The sequence below is a fragment of the Haemaphysalis longicornis genome, unplaced genomic scaffold, assembly GCF_048455015.1.
Source record: "Haemaphysalis longicornis isolate Haplotype H1 unplaced genomic scaffold, Haemaphysalis longicornis Haplotype H1 scaffold_10, whole genome shotgun sequence".
NCBI lineage: Eukaryota > Metazoa > Arthropoda > Arachnida > Ixodida > Ixodidae > Haemaphysalis > Haemaphysalis longicornis.
Window position 1 is genome coordinate 153,097,545 of NW_027526204.1, and position 26,811 is coordinate 153,124,355.

Here is a 26,811-nt window from a genome sequence, read left to right on the forward strand (position 1 = left end):
GGACATCAGCACGTAGACGCAGTCGCGATGTCGTAACAGCGACGCCTATATGTCGCTATCGCCGTCAAGAATGAAGTGCAACGTGAGCGAAGTTGCAACAACCGTTCATCCCGCAGCGTGAGAGGGCCACGGACTTAAGACGATCCACGAATAATGTTTGACTGCGGTGGTTACGTCCCATGAAGACTGAACCCGTCCGCGAACTGTAGCGTAGCCAAGGAAACGCTCAACTTGCAATGCAGCAGTGCGGGTTAGATTTCCGCAGCCACTCATACTTCAAACCTTCCTTTTCCCAGATTCGGTTCTGTGCACTATTCTGCTTAATAGATCCCCCCCCCCCCCCCCCCCCTCTGTCGTCTCCCTGCTCTTCTATATACGCGCGGATGCATGAACACAAAGAAATCTCGGAAGAGCCCAGCCGCTATCTACGGGATTCCCTTAAACGCGACGGCTATGCCATTCAATCCAACACCCTTCAAGAGAATCGATTTGAACCCCCGTAGCCCACGCATCGGACTCCATTACTGGTCGTTCGAGAAACTCGCTGAGCCGCATTGGTGGCGAGTGAGCGCTCAAGAAACCCCGCTATTTGTGGGCTCCGTGGATAGCGCACGCTTCTTCTGCGCCCTCGGGGACACGTTCAGTCCTGCGCCATTCGCACAACTCGTCGTGCCTTCCCCCTCCAGTGGAGAGAATCAATTTCTCAATGCGAAAGGACACCTTCGCTGAACTGTTCAGTAGGCTGTTACACTATACACTTCAGCAGTTACTCCGGCACAGCCGAATTCAAGGCGTCCTCTGTTTACCGCGTATATCCCCTTAATTACATGATTACTTCTAAATGAGATGGAGAACTAGCCAAGAAGGATGAACTGGGGAGGAAAAACAAATATTCGCTGCCCAAAATAAATGTCTTGTGCCCACAGTGATGCTGCCTTTTTAACGACGCAATCTGCATGTGCTGCTTGCGAAGTCTCCCTTATCGAATATTATATGGAAAGTAAACGCGTGCTACAAGGCGTGCTCATGCTCGAAAAAGCACCGGACAATAACGGATTATTCAGTGTTGTGCAAGTGAAAATCCATATGTAGGCGCTATAATTTCTAGATTGTTGGACAATGTCTGGGACCTAGAACTGACCAGCCAATGAGGTCACGATTTGTTCAAGAGGAAGAGTAAAGTTTTCTTTTTTGTGCTCTAAATGCAACTTGTCAAACCGAAAAATGATGCCCTGAATTTAAACATAAATATAAGTTACAGCAAATGCAGTCGTTCAGAGCCATTTCTGCTTACAAAGCTGTCTCCCTATTTTTAAGCCAATGTCGCTTTCTGAAGGAACGTTATGAAGTCAGGGCGTCAGGAACTTTTGTATTGAGTGCCCGTCTGGAACGATGCCAACAACACCATGTGAGATCTGCCAATGAGATATTATGCACGGAATATTCTGTGGAGTGCGTCTATTTTATCGCATCTTAAAACTACAGCACAAGCATTCCTATCAGCTTTAAGCAGCTCAGAGCTATCGCACATCCTGTACGCATGCCAAGATTTACTTTTAGGTATTTTAACCGGAGCCTCAAAAGATAAACCTTTTGCCTCAGCATGGAGTCTGTGCTAAAGTATGCTTAATTTCCGTGTGGTATTTACCGTATTAATCTAGCGTTCTTTTACACTTTTTTACCTTTCCTTTTATGGCCTTCCACAAGTCTATGTTTTAGTCCAATGAAGTTCACATCGAACATAATGTATTTGGCGTTCTTTGGCCATCATGCCCTTGCGCCATAAAGCAGTATCTTCATCATCATCATCATCATTATCATCGTCATCATCATCATCTGCCCTCTTCCTAGACTTTGAAAAAGCTTTTGATAAAGTTCCACACAAACGCTTGCTTTTAAAACTATTCCACCTAAATTTAAACCTTCAGATTTTAGATTGAATTCGGGAATTTTTGACTACCGCCAACAGTTTGTTTATGGCAACAAAATTGCTTCAGATATGTCCCCGTTCTCTCCGGAGTTCCGCAGGGCACTGTCCTCGGCCCTCTGCTATTCTTGATTTACATTAATGATCTTCCTACTAACATGCAGTCCAATATCAGATTATTCGCTGACGATTGCGTTCTTTACCGCCCTATACGTCATCCTTGCGATTCAGCAATCTTTCAGTCCGACCTACACCTGATTCAAACATGGTGCGAAACATGGCTAATGCGCCTGAACGTTAAAAAAACCGTACTCATCTTATTTCATCGCAAGCAGTCACACCAAACATTTACGTATTCCATTTGCGGTTCTGCAATTCTTATTCTTAGCGCCTATAAATACATAGGCACCAATCTTACTTCCGATCTTTCTTGGTCATCGCACATTTTACACGTTTCTAACAACGCTAACCGTGCACTCGGCTATATTCGACGAAATTGAAAACTTGCCGAATTGGATATTTAGTGAAGGGGGAGGCTCCCCCTTCACTAAAGATCCAAACTTACATTACACTAGTTCGGCCCAAACTAGAGTACCCGTGCGCAATTTGGGATTCCTTTCAATCTAATCATACGTACGCGCTTGAAGCCGTTCAAAACCGTGCGATTAGATTTATTTACTCCGACTATGCCAATTACACTAGCGTATCTGCCCTTAAACGCCGCTCCAACCTTCAAACATTAGCTTCACGACGAAAAACCTCTCGCCTTTGCCTTTTTCATAAATTCTACCACGCATCGCCTCCTTCATCTGCTATCACACCCGCCCGCCGGACGTAATGCCGCACTAGCCATGGAAAAGCTGTTTATCCTCCAGCAGCCCGTACATCTGCCCATCTGCACTCATTCTTTGTGCAAACAGCCAAAGAGTGGAGTAGTTTGCCCACCGACGCCAGCCAGCACTCCGACCCTAATAAATTCAAGGATTTCATCGATCACCTTATTAATTGATGTATCTCCCCACCCTCATGTAATACCCCTACTCGGGCCATTTGAGGTACAATAAATAAATAAATAAATAAATTCTTTACAATCCAAAGATTAAACAAAAATGGAACTGGAATTTTACTCCTTTGTTCACTCTCTTTAAACAAAGAAATTTTATGCTGCAGTTAAAACAAAATCTTTTGAAACGTGCTATTTTCCTGAGCAAAACTGCATGCGCGAAGATGCAATACCTGTCTTTATATTCAAGGCGAGATCGCCGGTTAGAGAACGACAGTGGTCGATGAAGCGAATGCTGTATCTAAAGCATGCCGATCCTGCGTTCGGGGCCTTTTTTGCACCTGCAGCATTCCGCTGGAAAGGCTAGGGGCCGTATTCCGAGTCCCTCCATTTGCTCCCTCCTCTCGGCCGAGACAGGGACTTCGCAATGCTTACGCATGGAGGAATCGATTCCATAAATCTCCTCCACTTGAAGGCCCGAGTGGAGGAATGACCGAGAATGCCGGGGCGGGAGTCGTTCTTCGGCGGGCAGACTGCGCACCACGAGGAGGAAGAATACTCACGAGCAGGTCGGTGTCGCTGCACTTCTCGGTGAACTCGAGGCCAGCGAGCTTCCAGGTGCCGCGTTTGTTGACGATCACCGACTGGGGACACAGGTTGCGGTGGATCAGCTTGCACGAGTAGTGCAGGAAGGACAGCGCCTCCGTCAGCTGCGAGGAGGGATGGAGGGGGGAGGGACGGCGAGGTTACGTACACGCCGCCTGCCGCGTTCTATTCAGCGGCAGCCACCAACCGGGAGAAGGTGGCGCAATTACACGAGCCCATTGATAACAACGATAGATGGGGTGTCCGGTGTCGTTAAATAAATTTCCCGTGGCTGCAATAGGAGATTCTCAGTTTCGGCCTCTCGTTGATGCATCGCTCTGCCGTAGCACGCTCGACCCGACGCACAGCACTTCTCGGACGGTGTCTGTGCGTTGTGCGTGGACCTGTTTGTAGGACCATTGAAATGAGTACTGGGTTTTATAAATGCACGGACTGCGCAGAGTAGACACTGCGGTGCCACTGACGGCGGCCAAAGTTTCCTTCAAGCATTGTCCTTTTAGGTGGTGAACTAATGCATCGGCTCCCGCAGCTGTTAAATGGGTGCTGTCGCAGATTATGTCCATGCCGGAATAACAATCTGTGAGTCTTTCTTGAAGAAGCTTTCATATGGGCGTTTCGATGCTTTGAGTTTTACGTCACACTGCGAATGTCCTGATATGCGATCCTCCAAACCTCTCGCCTAGAGCATAAGGGACATTGACTTCACATGCAGATTAGCGCGGGTTCGATTCCCGGCCGCGGTGGCCGCTTTTCTAATGGAGGCGAAAAGCGAAAACGCCCCCCGTGTGTTCAAAATTTTGGCGCACGTTAAAGATCCACAGGTGGTCAAAATTTGTCCGGAGCCCTCCACTACGGCGTGTCTCATCGTCTGTGTAGCGTCGGTGCGTTAAACCCCACAATCAATCAATGCAGAGTCCTTTAAAACTCTACCCCCACCATGACTTTATTATCACAGACGAGGACGCGCGCATAACAACGGCATTGCTGCCCAGCTCCTTCGAATACCAACGAGAACACCGTACGACACCCGACCTACGATGAAAACAGCTACAGAAAAGGATCATGATAATAAATCACAAGCCTCTCCCTCTAACGATGACTATGGCTGAAAGGCGAAGCTTCCTTGCGTGTGAAAAACAAATGCCGAAGTGGCAAAGTCAACGCCGATGCAATCAGTCAAAGCTGCAAAGATTAAAGTACAAACCGCCGAAGAGTCCAAGTCCAAGCGTCAACGATTAAAGGGAAAATTGCCTGCGAGTCAAAACTCAGCGACAGAAAACGAATCCACCAGGAGAAAGCTGCGCCCCCCTCCTATCGTCGTCGCAATCGTCAAAGTCCAAAGCCAACGCCCGCACAATGAACCGAAAGGAACTGCTGAGCGACCCGCGAATGCGATGATGGCGCAATCGGAGAGGCTTCGGCTTCATTACGTGAGGTATCCCGGTTTGATTCCCACCATGGGAAGCGTTTTTAAAGACGATAGTCTTTCTTGGGCTACTTAAACCCAGAAATTTTGGTCTGTCAGTCTGTCTGTCCGTCTGTCTGTCTGTGACTCGATTCAGCCACCCGGCCAAAGTAAAACAATGCCTGCGCAATAGTCTTATATAGTCATAGCTAAATGTGCCCGTCTAATTCCGGTGTAATGTTCATACTTGTCAACATTGTTGAAGAAGAACAAGACATTACGCAAATATGAGACAACAGGTCAATACAGAAGTGATATTTACAGTGTTCCTTTATAATAAATCAAACATGCTTGACTTTTGCGAAATTAAATACTTCATAAACTGCAGAAAAATAAGTCACTCCGCCGTCGCCTGCTGTCGCCCGCGCCACTATAGCTTCTGGCGCCATTTTAAGAAATCAACCGGCAACAGTCACGCAAGGTTCCACTAGATAGGCTCCACGTTCCGCTTGCAACGCACGTGGAGTAGGGAAACGCGGTTCTATAGACGTTGAAGTAGGGCGCCTCAATTAACGCGCGTCTTCGCCGTACGGCAGCGTTCGCATCGAGACAGCCGGTTTGGAGCAGTGGAACGCGGGAAATTTAAAATGATTTAAGGAAACCTTTGGTGTATTTACCTTGGGAGGAGCGCGACGCAAGAGGAACACCATGAGAGGTGAGCGGTAAAGCGAAGGGAGGCATTTACTTGGCAAAAGTCGATAAAGACTATCGTCTTTTGACGACATTTGCAACGAAAGGAGCAGATACGCAGCCAATTTTTTCTTGCTTCATCGTCATGTGCCCTCAAATTGTGTAAAGCTGCTTTCCCGCAACGTCTTTTGGTTACGGCACCGCCGTCACGGAGACCAAAAAAGCTTCGCTTTAATACAGATGATAGTGTTGATTGTTATAATACAAATTTCGAGTAAGTTCTGATGACAATTTTCCTAAAGGTCGTGGCGAATGCCAGTTTTCCTCGATAACTTAGCTCCTGCTGATACTATGTCGGATCCTTACCCAGAAACGTATTTGTCATAAGTGTGGTTCGGCCTCGCTTTGACTTGGTTTTTTAATACCTGCGGTCTTCTAAAACGACACCTCTTCCCGTTACGATGAAACGATTTTAACCATTCTCTGGCGCTTTATTAGGGTAATAAAATTCGAAGGATGGGGTATAGCGATTTTTGAATAATCGTGGTGTTGTGACGGGCACACGTTTGGTCTTATATCGACTACGGCGGTGCATCAGTCGACCAGACAGTAGCCGCTAAGTCTACATCCACGCCTTCTCTCACGAGGCCTAGCCACCACATTTTCTCAAAACGTGTGGTCTGAGAGGCTGGCTGCTATAGCATACTATACGACACTTAAAATGCAGTCCATGCACTCTACGGCTTTCACATGGCGGGATTTCCTTCGGTTTACTCTGGAATGAAATCTGTCAGTTGAAAGGTCCCTGCAGTCGATATCATCCCAAAAAAGCCTAGGCAAGACCACGGCCTGTGTAACCGGATTGTATTTTCAGACTTCGTTGAGGAAATCGACATTCAGTAGGACAGATAAAGAATTATATCAAATCTGGCTAGCATAAATGAGCGGTAAATGAACAAAGTCATTATTGGGAACAGACTGAACTTTCGAGACATGCGGTTAAGAAGTAAGAAGGTTGACCCATAATAGTGGCCAACAAAAGTGGACTTCAGGTCATGAGCAAAAAAAAATCAGCGTGTAATCTTCACTAAACACCTTGCGAGCCAGCTGCACACTGGGTTACCGTAAGGTCATAGCGACCCATTTTACCTTGCGCACCCTCTCAGAGGTGGTCAAGCTACAGGCGTACCGAACTGAGGGGCGGATCCCCGGTTAGACCTTGATAATAACAAATCGAAATCTATCGCAGATTCCAGGCCATTGTGTTGCGCACATAAAATATCCCTATTTCGAAACACTTCACCTAACCTTGGTTATACTTAACGTACAATTCTAAACGCCGTTAAATTCGTCAAGTGCAGACACTAGAGACCCTAAATTCCCATCCATCCCGACTTGCTCATTTCTCGGACTCGGTTAGACGTGGACGCTCGCGCCGTTTCTCCTCGGATTGCTTAGCACTGCCACGTGACCTCCAGTGAACAATGCTGGAATGAAGCGCGCCCCTATAGCCGTCATCTCCACCACCTGTCAGTGAAACCACACCTCTCCACACGTTTCGTGAACTTAGCAGTCAACGTCTACGGAGAAGGAAGATGCACCGGCGCTGCTTGTCGCGGCACGGCGCCCTCTTATCCTGCGGAAATTATTCTTGCCCCAAAACCACTTCCGGGACTTCGACCATTTTTCCCGAGGCAGACTTATAATTGACGGTGACGGCGTTGAAACGGCATGCATTGGGACGTTCATTTACCAAATTGGTGATGGGGCAAACGGGTGCTCAAGCGGCCCGCTCGCAAATCGGGGTCGTGGGCTTAAGTTGTTTGTGACGGTACAGCTTTGCTTGGCTAGATTGGCGAAAATCCGCAACAGGGTGGCCTCTGCAAAACGGCGTCCACAAGGCAACTAACCGTCGGCGTTGCATACTGCGTTTCTAGAAAAAAAAAAGATCACAAAGAAACACTTGGCGCGCGCTCATTTCCAATCAACTGCGATGGGCACGCATCAGAAATCTCGTCCACTGTGTTAGTTGTAATTTACCTACAGTGAAGGCAGGCTCGCAGCAGCATGGATAGTGATTATACAACAAGTAGCTGCCATGAGCCCGATGTCGAAGTTGTATGATGTAGCCGAAAAAAAAGAAGACATCGCCAATCCTAGCCAAAAGGGAGGCTTTCGTGTTCCCAATTGGTAAGATTGGACACCATTTTTTGAGCTCCACCAGGTTCATCACGAAGTGCAGCACGATGAATCTAAGAACGTTTCACCTGAAAAAGACCAGTGTCAACCCGTCAACCCGTGTGGTGTCAACCCGTGACAGCATATACTTTCCACGCTTAAATATAAAATAATACGAAACACCGCACGGAGTGCATTCAATTATTTCGCAAGAATACCTTAAACATGCGAATCCCCAACGCGGGGTTTCCGTTTCACAGACTATAACGTCCATTGCATTTCGACGGGAACCTACGAAGCAGAGCTCCAGGTGCATTCATCTTTGCGTTTCTCAGGCCTTCTTTGTTTCTGCTTCGTTGGGATGTTTCGTCAAATGCACGTCTAAAAACGATCGACCCGCACTGGAATTCAGCTTTTAGCCTCGAGTAGCTGGTAATATACAAGGGCCGAACTACATTTGGGGCTCAGCTAAATTGTAGTACGTACAGTAGTAAACATGATACGTCTTTAACTTGTAGCTGCAGCTGTCGAATGAAAGAACGCAAACACTGCAGCCACAATAACCTGGCCACAACTACGTCATGCCCCTTTTCCGGTGCTTGGAAGAACATAACTTGCCACTCATATTCTGAAGGGACCAATTCATCATGCTGGTGGCGCTCCACCCACTGATTGGTTGGCTAACATCGCTTTATCGTGTTCAATGCGTATAAACCGCTTATACGCATTCACTGCTATTGCAGGTATACGCGGCTTGGCAGTAGGAAACAGCGAGACCACCTCAACATGACGCCCCCAAGTGGCAGCTGCTGTACCGAAGCCCAACGTTGAACACCACGTTGTGAGGAACAGCGTTAGTAACACTACAGTTCGTGAAAAAGAAATACAATGGACAACGCTGAACACATACCAAGATTCAAATTGTGGCGCTTCAAAAAAAAAAAAAAAAAAAACACCAACGACCTAATATTCCGGCACTGCAACTTATTGTTTCTTTACTCAGCGATCGAGCTGTTTGGGAACCCCTTTTATTGTAATTAATCCAAAATCAATCAGACGGAAGGAGCGAGTGAGCAGACAATCGCCAGTATGCCCTAGGCCGATGCATTGTTCTGTTCTGGGCTTATAGGAAGGAAGCGTGCAGAAAAAAAAAAAATTGATGACACTTATTGGTCCGTTCAATCACACAGGTAATGGGATTTGATGGCAAGCCCCAAATTCGTTTCCACGATTTTCCGAAGATAAACATCCTAGCGAGCAGTACCAAATGAATCGTCACGAGGGCCGTGCTACCGTCTCTTTGTTTAAGTGTGGTTTTTATGATTCTGCGCTCGGCGATTTTTTACCCATAAGAATGGTGATGGCACCTTTTCGACTTGAAAGAGAAAAAAAATATAGTCGCGGCACGTCAGACTGGTCATTGAGAATAATTCAGGTCACCACTTCAGGACATCGCAAACAAAGTTAATTTAGCGCAAATGCGACCGCTGTAATAACTTGCTTTTGAAAAGAGACAAAGAAATCTTTACAAAAGCTGCACGTTGTTACCAAAGCATTCTAGATAATAATTCTCTCTTCTTCTTCTCGTTTTCGTTAGACGCTTTTTCCATAGACGTCATTTTCCTTCAGCGATTATGATGAAATGTCCGGCTTTCTAGCCACAGCATTTTTTTCCGGACATCGCTCCTATGTTCCTTTGTGAGTTTACGCTAGGTTCACTGGTTCATTCCGGGTGAGATCTGTGGCGCTCCAACTTGATAAACGACACCCCTGCGAGAACAAAGGATAGTCGTGGTAGAAGATTTCTCGCCCTCCTTTTGTGTTGAATCTTTTGTGAGGCCGCTCCCGGCTCTTTAAGTACAACTGATTTTTTTTTAATTCCTTCAGGCTTCCGGAAACAGGCGTAATAAAGTTCACATCACGCGTACCAAAATATTCCTCAGAACATTAACAGGTTTCATGAGGGCAGAAATATTTCGTTATATATCCCAACAGATCCAGAGCTTCGCTTATAACTGGAAAGCAAGAGTTAGAAAGTAAAGGGTTACAGTCTGGTCTGAAGTCTTTTTTTTTTTTTTTTGTCCCAGGCGCTCTAACCGCATTTATGAAACGAAGTGCTCATTCCGCAAGGCCCTCCAAGAAGCTCAAAAACGTTGTGAGGAAACGACACGATCTTTTTGTCATAATTTTCTTCTAATATAAGGCAAATTTACTGTGTGCTGTGATTTCGAAAACTAATCACTGCTATATGCCGGCTGGGAGATTCTTGTTACAGAAGAAATGACAACCGTACGTAGGGTTGCCACCTTCCGCCCACACCCCAAAAGAAAAAAAAGTGGCCCTTTGGTGAGGGGGGACAGAGGGGGACGTGGTAAATAAAATGCTAAATTTCGCTGAAAATAGAACGCCATGTTTTTTGTCATGCAATGCCATTTATTGTAGGGGTTCTCTAGAGAGAATTCAACATGACGTTTGGACTAAAAGTGACTGAGGTTTTAGTTATTGCTCTGAATGGGCTGCACTGAAAAGTACCCGCTCATATTTCTTCTATTAAAAGCTATTCTTTGCAACTAAACCGCGGCGGCATTTAGTTGTGTTGTTCCTACCCTTGTCCATCTCAGGGAGCACGCTCACCCGCGTATTTTCTCTTCTCGCGTGTCTTTGCGCTGCTTGTCTACACACATTTATCGCCGTAGTTGTTGAATTAACGCTTATAATACGCACAAAAACAATAATCGCGGCATGATGGCCAAAAAACCGGCCAATGACGGCCGGTTTTAGGTGCGGACCGGCAACCGGCCGGCTGTTTAATAAAAAACCGGCCGGCCAGTCAAAAACCAGGCAGGTGGCAACCATAATTCCGTAGGTTTCTAGCTCCGCTTAATGGCAATAAAGGGTAAGGCCCGTGTATTAGATGCGACTGCATCTCATTCACTCGCCTTGACCATGCAGCGTCGTCGGCGTTGTTGTCGTCCGCCCCTCCCCCATTCTCTTCGCCACGCGAGCTGCGCTCTCCGCCGCTCACCCCCTCTCCTCTCCGATGCCCCTCTCTCGCGAGGGGCATTGGATTGGATTCGATTGGATTGGCTTGGCTTGGCTTGGCATGGCTTGGCTTGGCTTGGCTTGGCTTGAATTGGATTGGATTGGATTGGATTGGTTTTGGATTGGATTGGATTTTGATTGGATTGGATTGTATTAAAGTGGTTGTGTTGGATTGTGTTGCGTCATAGCCGCGGCAGACGCACTGGCGCCGGCGCGTCCCCTCACCGTTATGCCCGCTACAAAACGCGGTGCCTGCGCCGCTCCGCTCCATCGTTCCAGCGCCGTTCCTCCGCTGTCCAACTCTACAACGTGAACCCCCTATGCGTCGCATCTACACAGGGGTTCCCGCGAGGGGAGGTGGTAGTTTTTTTAACTTGCTGCTCAGTATAGTAGCTTGTACATTTCTCCTGAAATTTAAAGCTCCGCGCGGTAATGTACTGGAGGAGTCGGTATTTAGTGCTGAGACAAACGACCCGAACGATCCGCAACAACGCACAGAACGATCGTGCTGCAGTTTCAGTTTTTTTCCCCCTCAATTTCCGCCCCTCTTGCTAAACCCGAAGGTAGTTAAATGGTCACTTTAGCCCAATGTCCGGATCTCCTCCCAATTAATTCCCCACCTATTTTCTAATGTTCGGTCCACCATTCGTCGGTTCGATAGCGGGAATCGCGGGAACTCTGGCGCGGTCTTAGTCGGTTCTCCATATTTAAATTTTGTCACGTAGACCGTTTCGGAGGCATTTCCTGTCCTCATTTTTCAGTAGAGAGAAGCAAGGCCTCCAAGCCAGTCTGCTGCTTTTCTCTTTCCCTTTTTATTTCCTCTCTCCGTTCCTCGACGGGCCGCTTTCGCCCCACTTCCTGCCTGCCACGGTTCTTTCCGCTCTTTCTCCTGCCCATCTACGAAGCCGCAGCCGTGGCCTCAATGCCGGAAGCGGGCGAACTTTTAAATTGCATTCCGCAAGTCAACCCAGCGTCCGCCCCGAGTCCGAGCAGGGGAGGAGGGAGTCGGCGCGCAAAAGCCCGGCCATGAGGAAGCGCGAGGCAAACAAAGGGGCGGCGGAGGGAATCGATGCCGTGATGATCGGAACCGCCGCTGCATGTCTACGCCAGGATCTAGATCTCGCAAGGGTGGTCGTTGATGAACGTCATTCCTTCCTTGCCTGCCGACTTTTCTAACCCGAACAATAGCAACGACTTCCCCTTCTTCGTCGTTCGACTGAGAAAGGAAGAGCGCCGATCTGCGGTGTTTTCTGTCGTTTAAAGGTCGTGTTTAAAAAGCTCCAGAGCTTTTTGACGCGTTCTGTCTTTTTCTATTTTTTTTTTTTGCGTCCTGGTATTTGTCGTCATATATTTTATCCCGGCTTTACAATACAACTTGCAAAACGGTCATACTGCTGTACACATTCTTTGTATGACTGAGGCATTGGAGAAACAAACAAACAAACAAACAAACAAACAAACAAACAAACAAACAAACAAACATCTTAATAATTAAATAAATATTTCAGTTGTCAAGACGGACCGTCGGCCGCTCAAGTGAAATGTTAAAGATCAGTTTCAAGCATTGAGAGCTGCATGAAAATGCCGAAGTTTTGGAGGTTCGAAAAAAGAAAATTTGCCCGCGTATCTGCTCCTATGGTTGCATATGTAGAAAAAAGACGATAGTCGACTGGCGCCCCCGGAAACTAAATGCCTCCCTTTTCTTTCCCGCTTAACTCTCATGCTGTTCCTTTCCCGTCTCGTTCCTCCCAAGATAACACGCTAGAGGTTTGCTCAAGTCAATTTAAATTTACCACGTTCCACTGGTTCAAGTAGGGTGCCTCCATGCCAGTGCTGCCGTACGGCGGAGACACGCGTGAATCGAGGCACCCGACTATAACATTTACAGGACCCCGTTGCCCTACTCCACGAGCGTTCCAAGCGGAACGTGAAAGCTATCTAGTGGAACCCTTCGTTGCTGTTGCTGTTTGATTTTCTTAAATTCCGCCAGGTAGCGCGGGCAACAGCAGGCGACGGTTCTCTGCAGTTGATGTAGTATTTTATTTGCTATCGCAAAAACCAAGCATCCGTGAATTTTTTAATAAAGGAAGACTGCAAATATCACTCATGTATTGATTTTCTGCTTTATGTTTGCGTAATGTCTTGTTCTTGTTCAACAGTCTTGACAAGTATGAGCATTAACATCGGACTTAATTAAACGCTTGGATTTGGTTGTGGGTATATAAGACTATTGCGCAGTTTCAGTTTCCCTTTGGCCGGGTGGCCGAATCGAGTCAAACAGACAGACCGACAGACACACAGATGGACAGACCAAAACTTGGGCGTTTAAGTCGCCCAAGAAACACTATCGTCTTTAAAAGCTGTAAGCTCAGAAAACTGAAAAGAAAAGACAGGTACCAAAGTTTGTGCTCACAAATCTGTAAAACATATGCGTCATCCACACTATTCGTAACTAAACAATATAATTATGAAACAAGGAGATAAGCGTTCTTCCTGAAGATCGCAGCCAGAAATCCAGCATGCATATACGCGGTGCCTGCGACTCTAGCACAACACATTTCTGCCCGCTTGCACAGTGACAACAGCAGAGAATGAGATTCACTCGTGGTCTTCACTGTGCTTAGAGGGTATACGACGCTGTGTTTAGCTGGGTCGCTGGCGCACTGCTTGAATGGTTCCCGCTGCAAGGAAGGCTGAGACGCGCTTGAATAGTTTCCGAGGGCTTTGTGGCAGAGAAAGTGAAGAGGGCTAGCCCTGGCTAATCCAATACTCAGGGTATTCAGTAGTGCCCTCACTATGCACGCCTGCCGACGCTGCTGAACAATGTGTGCATTACTGGCAAGGGAACCGTAGGGCTGTGCCATCGGTTGTCACTAGCGTTTAGGGACACACTAGCTAAACGGAATCTTGTTACGACTAGTGTTAGACCGCACAAAGCTGAAAGTGGTGCACCTTGTTCTCGCTGCTGCATTGATCACGCGCGCAACTTTAATTGCAAGAGGGCTGAGCCTTACACAATAGCCTGGCGAAGATAAAAAGTTGCATAGAGTGTTTGGTCGTTTTCTGCTTTTATACCCCATTCAGCTCTGCTCTTAAGCGAGAGCAACCACTTCCTTTCACTGTGCGCCTCGATCTAATGCGAACCCTTGTATTAACCGCCCTTTAGGGGCCATTTCCTAATCTAGCAAATACTGATGCAATTAGGGCTTCATGTTGGAGGCGAGTAAATGTTACGAGAAAGGAAGCAGCCTACTGCTTCATCCATTGTGCCGATGTAACGAAAATGACCATTCCATCTGCGAAGGTTCCGCTCTGGTGATGGAAATAAGAAAGGCGAGTTGGAACTCAATTTTTGTGTGACAGACATTTCCAATTATCTTTTTTATTGCTTGCGTTTTCAGAACGAGTTAAGTCAGCCTAAAGCAGTAGCGTTGGGGATCTTTGAGCCTTTAGAACCGCATTGCACGAGCGGATTGCCTAGCTGCGAAAGGAGCCTGCTGGCGGCATCAGTATAAAGCCAGCCTGCAAGCCTAAAGTGTAACTGAAAAAAGTATTCTGCATGTGCGCCGCATAAAATATTTCAGGAGGTGAACCACAAATGCTTTTTTTAATTAAGGCCTGCAGCAAGATATGGAGCGCGCACGCTGTCGGAACTACCTATAACACGGTTTCTTGAATTGCACCTGCGTTTATGAACCGCACCAGGAGATAAGAGCTCGCCTTGGGGGCTCTTTACTTCTGGTCCACTTGCTCCGTAATACATTTTTCGGACTGTTTTCTGTCGATCAGGCGTCATGGTACATTGGTTTGCATCTCACACTCACAATTTATTTTGACGTTCCGACACACCCGCTCCGATGCACTCGGTTGAACGACCTCCTCAAATAGAAAAAAAGAGCTTAATTGCAAGTTATTCATAACCATGCAGAACGTTTTCCTAGCTTTTTTATTGCAAGAAGTTTTAACGAATAATGCTAGTTTTTTTTGTTTGTTATAAAAAGCCATTCGCCCACAAGACCGCGAAAGAATGTGTGAGCGATTGAACCTGGTGTCCGAGCTCTTGTAAGTTGCTCAGGCATGTTTATGCTGTGTGCGCGTGGGATCGTCAGATTGATTTGCCGTGCCTAGTTTTGCACGGAATGGAACCGTTAGTTGTTTGGCTCATACACGCACCTTGCATATTTACTCGCATACATTTTTGATAGTATAGTATAAGTAGCAGAAGACCAATATGGGACCGATGGAAGTTTCATTCTTCCCTGGAACGCCGAAACTGTCTTAAATGCAACACTCAGTCGATCCTCGCAGATAGTACTACAGCAACGCTGTCAAATGTATACGTTGCTGATGAAACTTTCGGTTAATTAAAATCCTTTGCCGAGACTTATTAATAAGCCACACGTTTGGTGGGGCATTGTGTGCCAAAATTTCTCCTTAAAACTATACATTCTTCCGTACGTACATAATCAAGACAGTGTCAGCGACGCTCGGTTCCGGTTTCTTATGCAGCTTCGTGATACTAGTATGTGCAAAATTACATTTAGGGTCGGATGACGTAGGAACAACGGCAGAACGTAATTCTCACATCAATAGTGTTTTATATATACAGCGGGACCCCGATAATACGACTTTCAAGGGACCGCGAGAAAGCGTCGTATGACCGGGGTGCTGGTAAATGCCGGCCTAGTGGACGTTTTTACGGGACAGGTGGGCTAAAAACGTATTTAAACTACTATATTTAGCGCGTTCTCGCGTTATTTGCGAACCTATAGCTAAAATCACAAGTTTGAAAATGAAGGCACGGTTGTGTTGTGCGCCCTTCTCCACTAGCCCGCCGGCTCGCGCCTTGCGCGCGAGAGATAAGACCGACGTGATCAAGCAAATTGAGAGGGGAGAAGGCAAGTGTGAAACTGCCAGGGCCAAGCGAAACAAACGATAGTACAAGGCGGAGATGTAAAAATAACGGCATTGCCGTACATGGGGGAGACACCCTTTGAACGGTCCAGTGCCGTTGCTATTGGGTCAAAGTGCTGAACACATGGCTGTTTACATTTCCTACCAGACCCAGCAACGCGAAATAGATAAGATGATTGGAACTTGGCGAGTAAACCGTGTTGCGGCGAAAATTATAACGCGGCCTTGCTACAGATGCGGCGGCCAGCGAGTGACCTGAAATGGCAGTGCCAACGGCTACGTACGTGTCTCCACCTTTGCTGCGGACCCACGTGAATTGAGGCACTCTAGCAAAGAAACGATCGGAGTGACAACGCGACTTTGAAAGAAACTGATAAGCAGAGAGCAGAGATATAGGGCGCGTTTTGAAATGAAGAAACTTGGATCGAGTGGGCGGGGGAAGCGGCGGTTCGGTCATCACCGTGGGATTGCGTCGCGTGTGTTTTCACATTCGTCGGAAGCTCGACGGGTGCTTGAAATTTACGATCCGTCTGTCACCTGAACTTCGACTTCTTGCGGTTGGCGCGTTGGCGTACTGCTGCCGCGTGGAGCCGTCGCAGTTAACTCCCGCTCAAGATTTCCCGCCTGGTTGCTTTCGTCTGTTCAGCCAGTGGTCTGACCCGCCTGCGGACCTTTGCACATCAAACAGCGTCAAATGGGGGTAAAGAATAGAGATGGTGGGGACGAGGTGGTGAAGCGGCGCAAAATATCGGAAAAACGCCGGTTTATTCGCACCAGGGTCCGTCGTATGAAGCGGACCGCGTGCACCCGACCGTCATATCATAGGGGTTTTAATGCATTGTTTCTATGGGTAGTCTGCCGGGACCACAGTGATCCGTCGTAAGACCGGGTCGTCGTAAGTCCGGGGGACGCATCACCGGGGTGGGGTTCCACTGTCCTCGAGTTATAGGAAACTAATGTTTCAAAGTTGAACCATACGCAGAGTTAAGCAGAAAATAAAGGTTATAAAAAATGTATGTTGATAACTCAAACGACTGTCAAACAAGCTGAAATTTTAGTTTCGTGCCGCGCACAATAAAATCAGTGATAACCGTGTTGCTTCCCTCGTCGACGTTTGTGACGAATTTGATAAAACCATGCTCACCTGTAGGAGTCCGTACTTGATTTCGATATCGAGGAACTGGTAGTCCCTGACTTCTTGTGGCAGGCATTGAGGGAGGCGATCTTCGAGGCAATTCAGGATGTTGGCCAGGCTGCCCAGAACAGGCTCCGTGGCGAACGCCAGGGTTTCACTGGGAGGAAAGATGACACACATCTCTCAACGCTCGTCAGGGGATCTTAAATCAAATGCCTCACCGATGCAACTTTCTTACGGCGTTACTCTGCACTATCTCCGGCTGCTGAAACAAAGGTTTTTATGAACAGAACATAATGCCCACAAGTTATTTTGTTCATTTACGGCCTATTCAGCCGGAGTGCACCTACTTATACTTCCGAAAACTGTGCACTCGAGATTGACGTTTGAAATTGTCGACGACTCTTTGAGGTTGTCTTTTCGCGAATTCCTGCCCTTACGGTGCCCATATTTCCTTCCGAGCGTGTGACTAACTTTGGGTGGTTATAGTTTTAGGGATACGAACTGGGCTAAAATAAAACTCGTTACATATTATGAAATGACTTAAAATTTATAATCGTGTTAGCAGTTAACCCATCTTAACAGAAGCGACTGGCCGCTGTTTTCTTTCTTAAGAAAACAAACATAAAAATGTATCCTAATTAGCCTTTGGCCTCGATTTTAAATTTTAACGCTTTCATTTAAAATCGTGCCACGCGGCTGTTGGTTTCAGTGGGCTTGTGAGTGAACCTATACGCAACTGTGTTTTATCCGCCATATGTACCACACGGCTTCGTTAGGTGTGACAATACGACACATTCGTGTTATCGTTACATTTGACGAAGTGCCGCTCACGAATCTACATTTCGGGCATATGATGCCTTCGGTTTGCTCCCTTTATTCTCCGGATGAATTCTGGAATAGGTGTAAAGCTACCGCCGTATTTTTGCGTGTTTAGAGAATTCGCCCCTGGAGTGTCCTTGCACCGTCTCGTTGGCGCGCATTGACAGTCTTTAGAAAACGGATTTTACATAGACCAGCATCAACATCAGGCCAAAGTGGGCGATCTCCGATATTTTTACGTGAGCTCCTGTGCCACACTTTTCAAGTTTGTAAAGCATATTGACGCAAAGCATGTTTGACGCGGTGTGAGAGCCAGTGCAAGGAGCGTGGTCTTCTACAACCGGAGCAAGGTGTACGCATAAGGCCGAGCATCAAGTTCGCGAGAGAGGCATAAGATGATCACGGATTTCGAAAAATCACAACCTTTTCTTGAATGCGCGAAAGTACAGTCATGTCTCGTTAATACGAACCTCGTTAATATGAAAACCCCGCAATATGGACGAAATTCGAGGCGACTGGCCTCTCGCCATGCAGTTCTGCCCCGTTAATATAGAAACCCGCAGTCCGGACTATGGACGGCGACTTTGCCGACGAAACGGTTAAATGCATGCATTTTTGTCTCGTTATTATAGACAAGGGGCGTGGAAGTGGACGCATCAAGAAATGGTGAATTGTTGGCGGCGCGCAGGTATTCTTAGCGACAACTCTGCTATGTAAGAGGACTATACGAAAGATGACCTTCCTCTCGCGGCACTTCTTGAAGATCTTCGACAGCTGCTTGCAAAAAAACACAGATGAAGAAGCATTGGCCTTCTTTTAAGTATAGGAAGAGACTAAAGCCTAGGACCCTGTGAAACAAGCAGATTCTGGAGATTATCGGCGGATCTGCGCAACAGTCACATCAACTCAAAGAAAGCTCGGCGCCGACAGAAGCAGCCGATGAAGAAGGCAGACAAATGATTACTCAACGTGAAGCTCACTGTGGCTGTGAGATGGCTACCGCATACCTTGAACAGAAGGGACATGCAGAAAGCGCACTTCAAGAAGCCGACGTGGTGCACTTTCTCAACACTACAGTAGGATCGAAGGTATCAGTGCAAACCCATATCTCCACGTATTTTTGTCTGAATAAACCGTGTTATTTTCTGGAACGATTAGTCCTTAATATTGGTGTTTTCGAACTTGATTCGTTATTCTGGATGACTCAGATTATGGACGATTTTTCTGGGGAACGGAGTCGTTCATATTAACGAGACATGACTGTATCTCGAATCTAGCACTCGCCGGCTCCCCTCTATAGCTTTCGAACTTGCGTCGTCTTTTCATTTAGAGCTGAGAGGCGCTGTAGTGTGAGCCGTTCGTTCGGGTCAGCCGTCTACCTTTTCATGGCGGGAAAAGTTGGTTGTCCGGCAAGCCACGAGAAGATTTCAAGTTGTTGCACATTTGTCAATTTTTTCTATTTTTTTGTTTTCACCCATAACTTTTCTTCCTGGCTGTACATTTCACATTTGTTTTTTGTCTGTTCAATTACAAGGGGGGGGGGGGGACTTCGGTGTATCCTTTTATTCCCAGCTTCTTGGTGAGTATGTCAGACCGGGCCTGTGTCTTTTTCTCACACACGCACACATACACACACACAGACAAAAATATGTGCACAAACACACAAGCATGAAAACACACACACACACACGCCCGCACGCACAGACACGCGCGCACACACGCACACAAGCACGCATGCCCGCACAACCTCCCGTACACATACACGCACGCACAGACGCACACGCACAGCCGCAGTAAGGGGTTCGTTGCACGATATAGGAAAGTTATCTTTCAATGGTGTAGAAAGAAAAATGAAATGGGGTTCGCATTTCTAGTGCAAAAATAAGGTTTTGAACAGTTACATAGGTCATGTAATGGAGAAAAATATCCGCCGGAGGTGAGATTAAATTCTGCCGCGTTCAGTTAACTGTTTGGTGTTACCCTGAGGAGACCAAATGGGCACCACACCACCGGCAATTTTCTGGCGAAATTATTTATTTATTCATGCGCTGAAAGCACCATACCACGCTTACTTGTGCTATTGAGCTTTGAAATTATGAATCTCTAAACCCAGCTGCCACTATGTGCGATACTACTTCGTTTAAAGAACTGCGGATACCATTCATCTAGTTTTATCATTTGTTTTTCCGTTTATTATTTAGCGAATTATAGTGCGGGATTGTGCCCGAATTACTATTTTGTCTTAACAATACTGTATTCAATTTCTTCGCATATGTACTGCTATTGCAGCGTCCCCAGCCCCTCTCGCGGAGTGCATGAAGCAGCAGTTAAACGTGTCCTCCGCTTAGGGGACGAGCCAGCACCGCCACAACAATGCGCCGTGAATGAGACGTTCTGTTGAAACCGCAATTGTGACTCGAAAGTGTAAACACGAAGCTTCGCAAGCGTAAGCATGTCTACATTTTACGACTTGAAGAATGACCGAACCTCAAAAGAGCGGTATGGAGCAAAGAAGTACTTGCTAAAGAACAGGTGCATTCGTCCGATGTTCCAGGTCATTTACCACCACTGGGGAACTTTTGGTATTTGACAGCAGGAAGATAGGCATGGCTGCAGCGGAAAATGACTTGGAAGTAGGGATAAAAGAAATGCCAGCCCCTCACCTAAAAAAATACAAAGTTAGGAGGGGCACATAGGTAGCTACGTGGTATAAAATTAACAATGCCCTTCTTTCGGCATTCCAACTGCCGTTTAAAATGGAAAATTAAAAGGAGCGCCACTGACGAATGACCAGACAAAGAAAGATACGGACACAGCGATGTGAGTGTATCTTCCTTTGTCTGGTCCCTCATTGGTGGTGCTGTTTCCAAGTTTCCAAGTCTGAATCAACTGGCTGAAACTTCCAGTCTACCTTAAGATAGAAAACAGAGATGACAGAGTGAAAATGAAAACTCAGTGGAGGCTATAGAACAGATGAAGCCGCTGAGTCGTTGGGCATTTTTTTTTTTTGTATTTTTAGAAGACCTAGCCCTCCGGCCAACCACCGATTTCTGTTCGCACGCCCATGAAAAACTCCTATTCACGGTATTACTGCGCACAAAAGTTTGCTTGATGCAAGGGAAAATTACGGTTTCCTACGAATGTAATTGTCTTCGCACCCTGCGTACTAATGACTGCTTGACTCATGCATAAAAAAGTATAATTTTAAATATTACATCAGGAATAATGAGAAAAATAGCATGTCTATATTTTATTGACGCAGTTCTTTTTAAGCATTACAAGGCGCGAAGGTACAAGTCACTCATTTTCCTGATTTTTCTCAACTTATATAACATTTCCGCTCTTCATAGTTTTTTTTTTTCTTATTCTTATCTCGTATAATCAAGGGTTAGTGAGGTTGGTGAGGCCCTTGCTCCCGGTGCTGTTGTCTCCTCATTTGCAGTCTCAAATGACAGCGCATTCATCTCTTTCTTTCTTATTTATCGCTGGCTATCCTAAAAACTCTGCGTCTTCATTAATTTGATTGAAGCGAAAGATATACTGGCGCGGCGCTACTCCCGCGTTTCTCAGCACCTTCATATTTCACAAGGTTATTTACCGGCGAGACACCAAGCAAGCTGCTTAAAACTGGGCCAATACGGCATTACAGGAGCGCGACGCAGTTCCATTTCGTGAAGAAGCCAGGGCATGCCTCGTGGCCAGGCAGGATAGCCATCCTGTCGAATATGACCTATGCGTGGTGCCAGCAGCGAAAGCTGAGCGACGGAGAGGGAAACGGGGCTCCCTCCTCCACCCATGCGCATACGCTGGTGTGTACGAAACAACCTCCGTAGTGCCGCGAGAGATAAGAGCTGAAAGAAGAGGCAGGAGAGAATGAAAGCCGACCCAAAACGAGTGCCGAAATGGGTTTCGGAGGATGAGAAAAATGGCTAGGACGACGAAAAGAAGCACACGGGAGGGGACATCAACAAAAGCGGAGGATAATGATGGGACGCGTGGGAAAAGAAAGGTAAGATCAAAAACAACACGAGTGTAAGCTGGAGAACAACAAAATTTGAAAAGTTGGCAAAAAAACAGGCAATATTTTTTTTTCATTTACAATAAATAACAGTGGTGGTGCTGTAGACTACAGCGTATATTTTTGCGAATGTTCGGGAAGAAATGTCTAAACAACTGTCGCTGACTGCAGTGTGCGTAACGAAGCTAGGTTAACTCGATTCCCTGGAGTTGAGGCTGTAAAAAAGTTTGCGGTAACACGCAAGTAGAAAGAAATTGGAGGAAAAATTCGTAAGCAGCTCCGCTTTTCACGAGGCCCGTAAAGGTGTCCTAACTGCTACAAATAAATTCATTCCTAGAAGGCCGTGTCTAGGGTCATAAATATAAGGAATCTCATATCAAAGCATGAAGGTGCCAGCACTTTATATTAAATACCACTCTGCGATCCCATGTCCCCCTAAAACACTATACATTGAACCCCTTTGAATCAGCTCCAATAGTGTGCAAACATGTATTGGTAGAAAAAGATTTTTAGGCTCAGTATAAGCAGCCTGATATCGAAGTATGACGCCATTCCGGCTTTTAGAAATATCTCCATGAGACTCCGTGTGTTCCTGTGCAGCTGCATACACAGTGCTCTTTATAGTCAACTTCACTACTATAAACAATTGAATGGTTGGCAACATGTTTTCAAGTCTAATATAAGAAGTCTGATATAAGGGCGCAAGGAAGGACCAAAGGCCTACAATAATACCTTCGCAGGATCCCGTGTATCCCTAAAAAACATTACCCATCGAGCAATTTTAAAGACGGCCTCTCTGTTAAGCACTGACTTGATGCTATATAGACATTTTTTAGGGGTTCGCTACACAGAACACTTGCCCGGAGCGCAGTCCAAACGAGCGCAACAAACCAGGCTTGTTTACAATTTGCGATTGACCATACCTCTCCCTAATGTAGCCCAATGAAACTCGGAAAGGCCTTAACCTAGCTTACAAACACATGTTTCCGCTTCACAGTGGAATTGGTGATTCTGCTGGAATGGCGTAGGGAAGCATGTCAAAGCTGCAACTGGTGCTTATCCATGATACCTCCTGTCATAAAACTCCCCAAGGTTATGTAGCCGTTTGAACAGTTTCACGTCATATTATTAGTCTAGGGGTAGTTTTGATAAAACACGGAATGCAGCCGTTTCCACTAACCATACTCCCGTGGTGGCCGCGTGTTGCCAAAGACGGAAATAACAAATGTTTTACAACCCTACGGTTAATACGCTTATTAAGACAAGTAAAGAAGCTTGGGGTAATAGTAGCGATGTCTTAGCGGCCCATCGCAGTGTTATTTTTGCCAGGATACCTAGATAAGATCAAGCACTATCATGGAGCTTAAAAGAAAACTTATGTGTAAAGGAATAAAAAAATCAATATTACTCTTATAAATACCGACATTGCTGCATAACGTACGCTACAAAAAGCTTCAGGCAGATTTTTCTCGCCAATGTTCAAATTCTTTTTATATGGTTGGGGCGTTTGAAGCTATATAAAAACCGAAGTAGAGAGGAAGAACTGGGGAGTATAGGCTAGAAAAAACGCAGGCTCGCCGCCAGAGGGCGTCAACAGGAAATACGTTTCTCAATCACAAGATGAGTGTTGTTTGAACGTTCACACGAGGAGCGCGGAGACGAAAGACCCCAAAAAAAAAAAAGAAGTACACCTGACTTGAGAGATTGTAGGAGAAGGTCGGGATAGGGTCCAGACGCTCGGTTCCCATCGAAGAGGTCCCCGGCTCGGGAGGCGGGCGTTATTGCGAGATATTTCTCTCGACCGCACATACCGTTTTCTCGTTCTCACGTCCCAAAGGGAAGCCGGGCATAAGAAGAAAACCCCCCAAAAAGCGAAACAAATAGAAGATATCCAGGTGGCAGAAGGATGCGATCTGCCCGGTCCTGCGTGTTGAGGGAGGAAGATGGCAAAACAAGCACCAATCCAGCGGCGCGGTCGTCTTAAGATATATACGACCTTTCAGGTGTCCGCCCCTCGAGCTCTCTGGATGCTGGCCTGCTTACTCATCGAGCGTCGTCAGCCGACCCCCAGTGCACCTTTGTTCGTCTACCTTTCATACCTGTTCCTAAGGTTAGCCAATACCTTCTTCGTTTTTTTTTTTTCTTATAAGAACGGAGTTGCGACCCTGCGGCCTCATATTGCGGCCTGTAGCGTAGTAGTGAGTCCGCTTCGGGTACAGAGCAGGAAAGGAGCTCCTCTCTTGCACTCTGTATTTGCACTTCATGCCAGCTTGCGTTCGGCTCCTCTGGCCAGGATATGAGAGAGCTCGGGTAGAACGACGATGCTGCTAATATCCGACACCACGCATGCGGATGGAGGCAGCGAACCACCTTGCGCTTCTTTCTTCTAGTCTTTTTTTTGCACACGCATAATACACTGCCCCTGCACTTCCCTTCTGCGCTAACATTAAATGGCACAAGTGGAGAAACAAAATGAGCAAGCCCTGTGGCTTTTTATCTCTGGACGGATGCCTAAAAGCAGACGCAACTTGAGATTGCTCCATGGGTTGCTCAAGGTATTCGAAGCTGACAAAGCCTGAATCGCACGAGACGCGTTCTCTGCCGGCATTCCTGCCGTCGATTTTTCAGCCCACCTTGACGCCTCAGGCATGTTCCTTCTGCCATCTCCTTGTTTCCTCCTTTTTGTGGTGCTGCTATAGCTTTTCGCGGCCGTTTGAGTCGTAGGCGTTGTCGCCATTGCCACTTGTCGTTGGCAAGCAAAACATTACCTCGGCTTTCGTCCTGTATTGCGTCCTGTAAGACTCGCTCCCTCCTCGTTCAGGAGGGCCCTTCTATTCTAGTCCTACCTTTGTTGCTTCAAATTTGTGCTCTTTTCCTACCTCACGGGAGTCATAGTTACCCCCAGAAGTAAACAATAACTAGAGCATAAAGTTAAGAAATTTGGTTGTCTGATAACTTATGCATACTTTCCTAACAAGAAATTCAGACTGGAGCACAAGGAATGCAAAACGACACTGATGCTTTATAAAATGAAACATTAAAACGCAGAGTCGCCATGACCAAAAAGGCGAGTTGTTCCTTCAGCACAGGGTGATCAGCTTACTTCCCCTCTGAAACTTCGGAATGTTGAGTGGACCAAGGCGGCTGTACGACGATTTGATATTAGACAATGCTCAGCAGAACCTTTCTAGGTTAGATTAATGCCAATAGTCGCAGGACTAAGCGCACCAGTGACACCTTTGTTCTGTACGCCTATAATTGTTGCAGCAAGCCCAGTTGCTGCCTCCTAGCTGTGTGAGGGCGCTCTGTGCGCGTTTACACATCAACGTAATTCAGAATTTCTCAACAACTAATTCCTGCATTGAGCATGCTGAACATGTGTTGTGGCTAAGATGTTTACTTCAATTTTCTGCTTCTGGCAAAAGTAAACATTCTAGAAGTAATGTTTGTGAAATGCCTTCATCATTGTCGATTCTGAGATCATTGTTTTCTACGTCTCTCATAGCTGTGACAACAAAGGACTCAACCCAGGTCAACACAATGCCCAGCCAGCACGGAGGGTGCCTTAATCACTTGAGGCCAACTAAAATAGCATGGTACATCAGTCGGCCATTACAGATTTACACGAAATGTAATGCGGTGCCTCATGTTATTTTTCCATATAGAAGCCTACAAGTGGGCCTACGTGCTTTATTGTGGCTGCCACGCATCATTTGAGAAATCCTTCGGTTTAGTGGTGCCGCAACTCTTTTTGTCGTTAATAATCGTGCGTTTTCATTTATTCTTGCTCAAACCTTCAAATATTGTTTCTATAAACAAATGTAAATGCTGAAAAGAGAAAGACCCACCCCATCTATAATCGAATGTTTCGCGATATTCTGGCATTTCGCTGCCAATAAAGAAATAAATTTACAAAAAAAACTTTGTATGCAGAGTTCAACATGCCCCGATCGATTCTTTCAGTTGTGAACACATAAGCACGGCCGTCACCGCTATCCTAGTTTTGTGACAGCCTCTCCGCGTTCAAAGCTGTTCCAGCTCTCGGTGCGTGAGCGTTCGCACTTGTGGCGCGAGATGAGTCTTTCATTTGCTGTTCAGCGAATCTCTGCTTTCCGAAATGACGTCTCGCTGGAGGCTCACGCAAGAACAAAACAAATGACGCGATTTCCAATACTCGCAAAATAAAATCTCATTGAGCGAGCTGCACACATCCCCTCCGCCTAGGCACTAAGGGCGTAATAAAGGATGACAGCAGTGAAGGAACGAAGGCCGTTCGATGGCGGCGGAGAGGCAGAACGCGAGAGGAGAGACATGCTTCATCTTGCAGAACACAAACGAAAAAAAAAAAAAAAAAGGCGTAAAACGAGAGGAAAGGGGGACGAGGAAGCGCGTGCGCTCGATTCCGCAATTACGGGCACGATGACGGTGGGAGCACTCAGCTCACGCAGCGAATATAGTTCATCTCGCAAACGTTCGCCGTGCATTCGTATTGATATTCCGGCAGGGATCGCAGGGTTGACCCAACCTGGGCCGGCGCTTTGAGGAATGCGTTCTTTTCGCGTATGGCTATAGAGAGGGGGGAGGGGGCAGATGCGAACCGAACGAGACAGAGAAATCGGCTCGCCGAGTGCCGTGACATCTTCAACGTACGCCCCTTTATCAAGACCAGCGCGATTGGATCCGGTGCCGCGTGACGAAGTGCTTCAACGGAAAGGACGTGCCGTTGGCAACGTCAGGTTTAACGTTAGCTTTTCATCCGCCGATTTCATTTATTCATATTTAACTTATTTGAATTTTTAACAATTAAGGGTGATTTATTACGTCTCAAGGAAGATTTTTGGTAGGGCGCCTTCAGAAATCTGAATTACGAAGAAAAGTGGTCCAGCAATGCGGTTCGCGATGTTCACAGAAACACTTCCGTTAATTGGCGCATAACTATAATCGCGTCAACGACACTACAAACCTTCATTGACTGCTTTCGCGGCCACTTACATTGAATTCTGTGGGTTTAGTTTGTGAATTTGCTAATAGCTGGTTTTATCTTAAATGTTTCGATTTCTTAAAAAGGTAT

General features: G+C 46.5%; 1 protein-coding gene across 1 annotated transcript in view; it reads right to left on the reverse strand.

The window, feature by feature from the left end:
* The window catches only part of Bma (SCY1-like protein bma), a 158,593-nt gene that overhangs the window by 70,319 nt on the left and 61,463 nt on the right, over window positions 1-26,811 (reverse strand). Inside the window, exons 5-6 of the mRNA XM_077691753.1 lie at window positions 16,910-17,057; window positions 3,494-3,640 (exon numbers count right to left, since the gene is read on the reverse strand). Coding sequence (XP_077547879.1) covers window positions 3,494-3,640; window positions 16,910-17,057 — 295 coding nt within the window. The remainder of the gene's footprint in view (window positions 1-3,493; window positions 3,641-16,909; window positions 17,058-26,811) is intronic.